The sequence below is a fragment of the Dipodomys ordii genome, unplaced genomic scaffold, assembly GCF_000151885.1.
Source record: "Dipodomys ordii isolate 6190 unplaced genomic scaffold, Dord_2.0 Scaffold27, whole genome shotgun sequence".
NCBI lineage: Eukaryota > Metazoa > Chordata > Mammalia > Rodentia > Heteromyidae > Dipodomys > Dipodomys ordii.
The window spans coordinates 5168160-5177246 of NW_012267243.1; the positions used below are offsets into that span (position 1 = coordinate 5168160).

The 9087-nt window shown below is 54.0% G+C and overlaps 1 protein-coding gene across 1 annotated transcript in view; it reads right to left on the bottom strand.

Annotated features, from left to right (window-relative positions):
* Lhx4 (LIM homeobox 4) overlaps window positions 1–9087 on the bottom strand; it is a 45417-nt gene that overhangs the window by 7406 nt on the left and 28924 nt on the right. The window contains exon 3 of the mRNA XM_013015614.1: window positions 634–836. Coding sequence (XP_012871068.1) covers window positions 634–836 — 203 coding nt within the window. The remainder of the gene's footprint in view (window positions 1–633; window positions 837–9087) is intronic.

Genomic DNA, 9087 nt, shown 5'->3' on the forward strand with positions numbered 1-9087 from the left:
ACACACACACACACACACACACACACACACACACACACACACACACACACACACACACACGGGCACAGCTGTGAATGGGAAGTGAAGGAGCCTGGCTTAGGAATGTACAGGAATGTACAGGTCTGAGCCCTGTCTGGGCACCGAAAGCTCTCTGGATCCCTGAGAACGTGACATGGGGAGGCAGAGCCGCTGCCGCCAGGCTGCGGGTGGGTCTGGGGTTCCAGGTGTGGCTATACTACACTAGGGCCCAACCCCAGCCTGGGCCCAGGCTGGGAGCTCCATGTGCCCCGTGACACACTGGACTCCAGCTCCAACCTCTGGGGGCAGAAGCCCAAGGAGTCACAGCCCTCGGTGGGAAAGGAAAACAGAGACAACAAAGCCCTCGCTGCCGACACAACAGTGACATCGTGACCACAGTGACATCGTGACCACTCAGTCCTTCGGTCCGCTGTGGGAGGCAGCTTTCTGTTACTCACTGAAGCCCAGAAGTGCTAACAGGTTGGGGGTGTTCCTAGCTTGGGGACACTTCTCAGAGGAGGCCGTGAAGCAGGGCTCAGAGACTGCGTAGGTACAAAACCGGGATACAGGCCCCTCAGAAGCCTGTGAAAGGCGCCCCAGGGCCACGGTGCTTACCGTTCTGCTTGGCTGTCTCGTAGTCTTCCTTGCACACCAGCCGCCCGTCCTCCATGAGGTAGAACTCGTCCCCCGTGGCCAGCTGCCGGTTGCAGATGATGCAGGCAAAGCAGTGCAGGTGGTAGACGAAGTCCTGCGCCTTGCGGACCACCTGTGTCGGGGGGATGCCCTGCTGGCAGGCCGTGCATTTTGTGCCAAAGCGCCTGTCGAGGCAGCATAAATGATCAGACGAAGCTGGCGGGTGCTGGCCAGTGTCTTCTGTCCCCGCTCCTCCCCTACCCCTTCCATGGCCACAGTATCAATCTCCCACTCCACCCCCGGCCCCTCAGACCTACCCTCTAGGCTTCCAACTAGCCTCCCGCCTTTTGTCTCAGGCTCTTTTGCCACAAATGCAGGTGCTGAGTCAGAACAAGAGTCTCCAGTCCCCTTCCCAAGGCTGGCATCCCAGGGGGCCATACCACTTGCCTGCACCCGTCAACATGGCAGCAGACGGAGGGCTTTCTAAGTCCCCCGTGGAACCTGCTGTCACTGTGGGCCTCCCTCCAGGTGCTACACAGAAAATCAGCCTCACAGGACACTGCATATGCCCTGGGGTTGCTGTGTATAAAACCCCCAGCAGCCCACCTCTGCCCAGCTCTGCTGGGCACCCGTCCCTGCATGGCCGTGTGCCAGCACTTGCCTGCGTCCACACGGGCACTCTGGAGAAAACCCACTCCGTCAGCAGAGCTCAGCGCTCCTGACAGCTCATCTCTCTGGTCTGCCTCCATCTCTCCCTCTCTCCCCACCCCCACCCCATGGACCAATGGTCCGAAGTGGGCCCGGGAAGCCCCTGTGACATTTCCAGGATGCGATAGATCTCAGTTTGGAAAATGCTGTGGCCCAGCTTCCTGGGCTGGCAAAAGGAAATTACCCATGGCCAACCTGTTCCAGGGCTAGAGGGAAGAACACAGCTGCATTGACACGAGTATTCAGCCAGGCCCTGGCAGCCACAGAGGTACGTGGAGCCACAGCAAGGGTCACAGGGCTCGCACAGCCCAGGACCGCCAAGTGCCAGGCCTTGCTGCAGGTGTGCTTTTCTTACTTTGGGAGGGAGGAAGTCAGGAGGGGCCCGGGAAGCAAGGGCAGAGTTTAAAACAGCAATCAACCTAATTATTCATGACACTTCACACAGCAGAACTTTATCTTCTTCAGGATGAAAGACTTCGCCTAATGGATCTGGGGAAGGTTTGATTTTAATGGTCCTTTTAACTAATGCTTATAGGCAGCCTGATTTCCCCAGAAAGGACAGTACATATTTCATCCACATTAATACCAAATAAATTAATTATGGTCATGGCTATCATGATGAATCCCAGATTAATGCGGATTGATGGGTCTCTTATGCAGTAATGATACCTGCTGAGGGGCTGCAGCGGCCTGTGACAACGCGAAGCCAACTACCACTTCAGAACCCCTTGCCAGGGACAGGGTGTGCCAGAGAAAGGGGGTGGTTCTCCATATCCACCTGAGTAGCTCCCCAAGAGCCAGTAGTGGGTGGTTGGGGGATGAGTCTTTGGAGGCCAGTACAAGAGTATTGGCGTGCACAGAGAGGTCTTCTGCATTCCCAGGACACACGCACACACCGTAGTTGCAGGGGGAGCAGGGCTCTTAAAGGAGTGCTAGATGGGCTTTGGGACATTCTCCCTACCCAGGATGTTCAGAATCCTGCCTCAGGACAACCTGCAATTTTGTCTGATTTTCAAAGGGATGCAGGACCCAGATATTAAAGACTTGTTAAATAGTGAACCACGTTTTTAGAGGGCGAGGAAGAAGATGACGAAACCTGAAGGCTGAGAACAAAGTGTGTATGTGAGAACACAGAAAGCAAGCCTGCCTGTGTGTCACAAGGGCGTTTTCAAAAGGCCCATGCCAACAGGCGCTGGTGTAATCCTAGCTACTCAAGAAGCTGAGATCTGAGGATCAAGGTTCAAAGCCAGAAACATCAGTGACGCTCTCATCTCCAATTAACCACCCCACAACCCAAAAATGGACCTGTGGCTCAAGCGATCAAGTGCTAGCCCTGCGTCTCTGTTCCTTCCCTTGGCCAATCTACAAGGTGGTTACTTAAATGAACACGGCCTCCAGCCACCATGTTCACAGCAAAGCCTTCCAAGACACCCCTAAATGCAGAGAGTCGGGGGATCAATTGCCTTTGCTGAAGATACTGGGCCAGGAACTACCCTGGAGACAATCTAGAGTTTTCCAAAAGTAAATCCTGCCCTAAGGGCCCAGAGAGGGACAGAGACCTGAGGAGAGGAGGATTGAGGGGAGAACCCCGGGCCGAGCAGAAACGTGGCCTCCTGCACAAGAGCTCTGCACAAAAGCAGACTGGGCTTTCCGTGGCCGGAAGCCCGGCTGACACTGGAGCACCAGAGACATGAAAGATAACGGGGGTATAAATTTAATCTACATCCCGACAGTGATTCATGCACGCGGGTGGCAAGTGCACGAGAAAAATGAAAAATAAATGGACTTTTCCAGCATTTTTTAGCAATTGAAGCAATTTTCCTGATTGCGGGATTTATACCAATGCTAAGTGGAAGTTGCTCCTCATTACCTTCCCCCCCCCCCCCCCCGCAGCAGAGCTGGGGGCAGGGGGAACGCTTCATGAACCCTTATAGTCCCCAGAGTTTCCCTGGCCCAGCTCCAAGTGGCACCGCCACCCCACATCTAATCAGAGCTAGTAGATCTAGAATAAGGTGCCACCTTGTGCAGGCCCCCCCCACACACAAACCCAGTTCCAGAGACCTCAGACCAGATCACAGATGAGAAGGGCCTGGAGGCTGCACGCTTGTCCTGTGACCACAGTGCTGTTGGTAAAATTCCTGGGCTGCTACAGTGAGAACCAACAGTCTAACTCCTCTGACCAGCTGTGAAGGAGGCTGGGTAAAGAAGTGAGGGACGGACACCAGCCCAGGAAATCAGCTTCTGAGGATTTTCCAGGCAGCACGCCCTTGATGCCATCCGTAACTACATACTATGTGCATAGCCTGCCCACTCGGTCACATCGTGTCCACTGGTCTACCCCTTCAGAGAGATGTTCCTGCCAGTCCTGACTAGCCAGGCCTCCAGGGAGGGCCAGTTTCCCTGAGAGGCAGCTGGAAGGGATCCAAAATGACCCTAAAATGCAAGAAAGGGTGCTGGAGTACAGTTTAGTCCGTGGGCAGAGTGCTTATCTAACATGCACCAGACCCTGGGTTTGCTCCCAACACAGCAAAAACAAAATAACAAGATTGAGGAAGGACTTGCTAATGGCTCACGATGTTATTTATTCCTCTGATTGATGCCACTGGAAACTCCCTATCATCCCTGCCTACCACACAGTAGGCAAGGAAGAGGTAGGAAGGAAGGAAGGAAGGAAAGAAGGAAGGGAGGAAGGAAAGAAGGAAGGAAGGGAGGGAGGGAGGGAGAGAGGGAGGGAGGGAGAGAGGGAAGGAGGGAGGAAAGGGAGGGAGAGGGAGGGAGGGAGGGAGGGAGGGAGGGAGGGAAGAAAGGAGTGCTAACTGCTCTTTAAATGTTCATCTGTACATACAGAACTCAAGGGGAAACGGGTGAGAAGTGCAGCAGTGGAGTTCTCTGGACACTGATGAAGGTAAATTATACAACTCCTGGGTGAAGATGGGAGGGAGGGACTAGCAGAAAGGAAAGGAAGACATTGCATGAAAGGAAATATACTCCTTACCTGACTCGCTCAATTGTAATCCCTCTGTATATCACCTTCAAAGTAACAATAAAGTAAAAAAGAAAAAGAAAAACTAAAAACCAAGTGTGCATGTGAGTCATCAGGGGAGGATGGCTCCCATCGGCATAGAAGGAAGGGAACCGAGGCCAGCCCGCAGGGAGGCTGTGCTTTGCTAAAACCCAACACCAATGTCCAACCCACGTTGCTGTCATCCCATGCATGTCCCCAGAGTGAACGGAGGGGATGGGGAGAAACAGGCTCAGCAAAGCCAGGTGTGGCCCCAAGCCTGCAGCAGCAGCGAGGGAGACCAGGGCTTGCACTTGGTGCTCCTGAGACAAGGCAGCTGATGACTGCAGGCCACACAGCTGCCCTAGCTCAGGCTAGCACTTGGGAGCTTTCATGTCCAGTAGCTCTGCGATACAGGGGCTGAGCTGGGTGCTCACTCTGACCCCACCTGGCTGGTGTGAGAGGGTCTGGCCAAGCACTAGCTGCATTGCTGGTTCTCAGGACCATCCTTGAACCTGCCCTCAGCTCCCGTGCTTGGCCTGAGCCCCTGCCTCCACCAGCTGCCAGAGAGGGACCTCTCTGAGCCGCTCACTAGGGCAGGGACACACGGACTTCTGGCATATCCCTGATTTGCTGTGCTAGTCCTTGATCGGCCCCATATGACCATGTGGCAGTTACCGATGCAGGTCACTGACTCCTGTTCACCACACCTACTGTATACTGACAGCTCTATGAGGATCCCCTCACCCTGGCTGTGACAGTCACTGCGTCACCCTTGGTGACTTCGGCTCCTGCCTCAGCACCACTCCACCCAACCCCACAGACCGCCCTGCCCTTTGACCTCTTCTCCACCCTTCCTCATCTGTTCACTCTGATGCTCTGTCAAGATACTGTCCCCACTTAATGCCAAAACCCTGCAAGAACTTCCATCCCCCCACCCCCACCTGGAGCGGGACTACCACCTGCTACAAACTGGGCATGCTCCCTCTAGAGGGCCCTGCAGTAAGCTAATTCCAACCACTCAGGGACTGCCTAGCCCTGTCCCTCATTCCCCCGGTGGTCTCGATCTCCAGCAACGGTTCCATGGACCATCTTACGAATCCCCCTCCTCCTTCCCTACTCTAGTGCAGAGCTGAAAAAAAAAGCGCAGCACCTTGTTGACTTTAAGTTGATATGGAGGGTGGGCATGGTGGTACACACCTTTGATCTCAGCACTCAGGAGACCACAGCAAGAGTTTTAAGACCAGCCTGCCCTCTAAGCAAAACCTTATCTCACAAAGCCTGAGGGGGGGGGGGGGGGAAGGAGAGGGTAATGGAGAAGGAGGGGGGAGAGAAGGGGAGAGGGACAGGGAGAGGGAGAGGTGCCCAGAAACCATACTTCCCTAGTCTGTTTCTCATTCTCGCACTCACAATCTCTTCTCTACAGCCTCCCCCGTGGGTGTCAGCTGGTGGACCAGGTTCTGTCTCCCGGAGCAGGAGCCGCTTTGGGAAGATCCACCGTGTGCTCCACCGCCTGTCCACCACCACAGCCAGGACCCTTTCCTGGCCGCAGGTGGCCAGTCTTGCCCTGTTCTCAGCCAGCCCCCATCCTCACACAGAGCACCTTCCTTCTGACCCACCTTCTACCCTGTCCCCTCTGGCCTCCCCGTCAAGCCTGTGCCCCGTCTGCCAGCTCTGAATCCGTTATGGGGAAAAATCCTCAGGGAGTTCTGGAGGCCAGGACTCTGGCGCCCCTTGCACAGGTTGCTCTTGAATCCATCCAGCCTCACCAGCCAGCCAAGGCTGCGCTTGGCAGGTGGTAGGCAGGTTGGCATGGCTACCAGCGGCGGCTCCCATCTCTCCTGACCTTGCAACTGCAGGAGCTCACTGGGCCTCTGGGCCCTGCTCCCCTGGCGGAGCCCTCTCACCCCCCACGGCCCTCCTCCCCCCACCCCTACACCCCTGATACTGGGAGTTCCTGCCACCCAGCACCTTCCTCAGATGCCCCCCGATCTTCCTCACTGCAGATTACTGAAGCTTCATTCTTCCAATTGCTCAGGCCCAGAACTTGGACTCTCCCGCTAGATCTGTCAGCAAATCCTGCTGACTTGGCCCCAAAGTGCTGGGCTGCTTCTCAATTCCATTCCTCTGCCTCCTTTCCTGGTTCTAATAGCCACTAGCCTCCCCCTACAGCTGTCCCTGGTGGCCCACATGCTCCCTCACAGCTACCCCTGTTTCTCCACGCAGCAGCCATGGAAACTGAGGCCACATACACCATCTTCCTGTTCTCCCCTCTGCCCCCCACCCCATCCCTTCCCCCGCCCCCCACCGTGGCTCCTTCCTCAGAGTCAAAGCCAAAGCCATTGCTAATGGTTGAAAATCTACCCCCTGCCCACCCCTGGCCTTCTGACCTCAATTCCTTCCTCACAACCACACTCTGCCCTGCTCACCATCCTCCCCACTCCCCACCGCGGCTCCCCTGGGGCCCTGGCACTGCCTCCTCTGCTGGGGACGCTCCCCAACTCCTGCATGGCTCACCCCTGCCATTCCCATGGTCTCCCCGGAAATGCCACCTCCTCTGGTCTTCCTTGATCACCCTCGGAACTTTCTTTCTCCTCTCCAGAGCACTCAGCTGGAGAGCTGCCCTGAGCATTGTTCTTGATCATCTCCCCCCTTTCCCCCACTGAACCCAGCACCCCAGCAGAGCCTGACCAGGTGATAGTCTAAATGAACAAGAGGTCTGCAGTCCCCCCCCTCCCACTGCCACATGTGAAGCAAGTTCAGAGAGGGTGGGAAACATGCCCAGAACTCACAGCTGAGATGGTAGGGCTGGGGTTTGAACCCAGAGCTCTTCCTCAGCGCGCCTCCCTCGCGCTTGGCCATTGCAAGGCAGATGGCAGGGAGCAGCCCAGACCCCAAGCCAGCCGCCACAGCACGACGCGCCGTCCCAGGGAAACAAAATACTGCATAACTTGATTTTATGCTTTAATTGCTTGCCGGTGATTTACTGCCGGCTGTATATTTTTTTCCCAGCTGACACTTTCCTACATGTATTTCTTTTATCTATCACCGCATTTGACAGGTAAGTTGCTGATATTTACTGTTACTGTAGGTACGAGTATTTCCAACATATATCACCACCCACTCTCAGGCCACAGCCATGTCACCAGCACATAAAGCTCCGCCCAAGCCCACGGTCACATCTGGAATGGTAAAACCTTGAGGGTGCCGACTGCACGCCATCACACATACGCCTGCCTATTCCACCAGAGGTGACCCCCAGACAATGCTTCGTACCCAGGCCTTTTAACGCAGTGGGGTTGGTTTGTCTGTTGTTTGGAAGTACTGGGATGATGCTGATCAAAATGCATTGCGCACATAAATAGACATGTTAAAATGAAGTCCCTCTGTACAGTGACTTGAAGACAATAAAAAGTGGGGTGAAGGGGGACCTGGCTGCTAGTAGGTCACACCTGTAATCCTAGCTACTCAGGAGGCTACTCAGATCCTAGGTACTCAGATCCTCAGATCTGAGGATCGCAGTTCAAAGCCAGCCTAGACAGGAAAGTCCATGAGACTCTTATCTCCAATAAACCACCAGAAAACCAGAAGTGGAGCTGTGGCTCAAAGTGATAGAGCACTAGACTTCAGTGAAGTGCCCAGGCCCTGAGTTCAAGCCCCATAGCTGACAAAAACAAAAACAAAAGCAGTGGGGGAGAATACTGGAATTCGAACTTAGGACCTTGCAGTTGCTAGGAAAGTACTCTACCACCTGAGATACACACCTCCAGCTCCTTTTTGTTTTCATTATTTTTCAAGTAGGGTCTTATGTGTTATTGTTGTTTGTTTGTTTGTTTGTTTGTCAGCCATGGGGCTTGAACTCTGGGCCTGGGCGCTGTCCCTCAGCTCTTCAGCTCAAGGCGAGCACTCTACCATTTGAGCTACAGCGCCACTTCGGGTTTTCTGGTGGTTTATTGGAGATAGGAGTCTCACGGTCTTTCCTGCCCAGGCTGACTTTGAACCATGATGCTCAGATCTCAGCCTCCTGAGTAGCTAGGATTACAGGCCTGAGCCACCAGCGCCCAGCCGGTCTTATGTTTTTTGCCAATAGCTGGCCTCAGACTACAATTCTCCTCCCTTCAGTCTCCCTCATAGTTTGGATTACAGAAGCATGACACCATATCCAGCTTACTAATTGATATGAGTGTCTCACTAGCTTATTTTTCAGGCTAAATGCCTTCAATCATAATCTTCCTAGCCTCTGCCTTCTGAGTTTACAAGACTGAGCCACAGTATCCAGCCTTTAGTGTAGTACTTTTATTTTGTTGCTTAGTTAGTTATTTACTGGAATTTGAACTTAGATCCCATGCTTGCTAGGTGGGAGCTCTGTTGCTTGAGCCATGCCTCCAGTCCTTTTGACTTTGTTTGTTTGTTTTCTTGCCAGTCCTGGGGCTTGAACTCAGGGCCTGGGCACTGTCCCTAAATTTCTTTTGCTCAAGGCTAGCATTCTACCACTTGAGCCACAGCACCATTTCTGGCTTTTTCTGTGTATGTGGTACTGAGAAATCAAATCAGGGCTTTCATGCATGCTAGACAAGCACCCTACCACTGAGCCACATTCCCAGCCCGCTTTGGTTTATTTTTTATTTTTTATTTTTTTTTTTTGTCGGTCGTGGGGCTTGAACTCTGGGCCTGGGTGCTGTCCCTCAGCTCTTCAGCTCAAGGCGAGCGCTCTACCACTTGAGCTA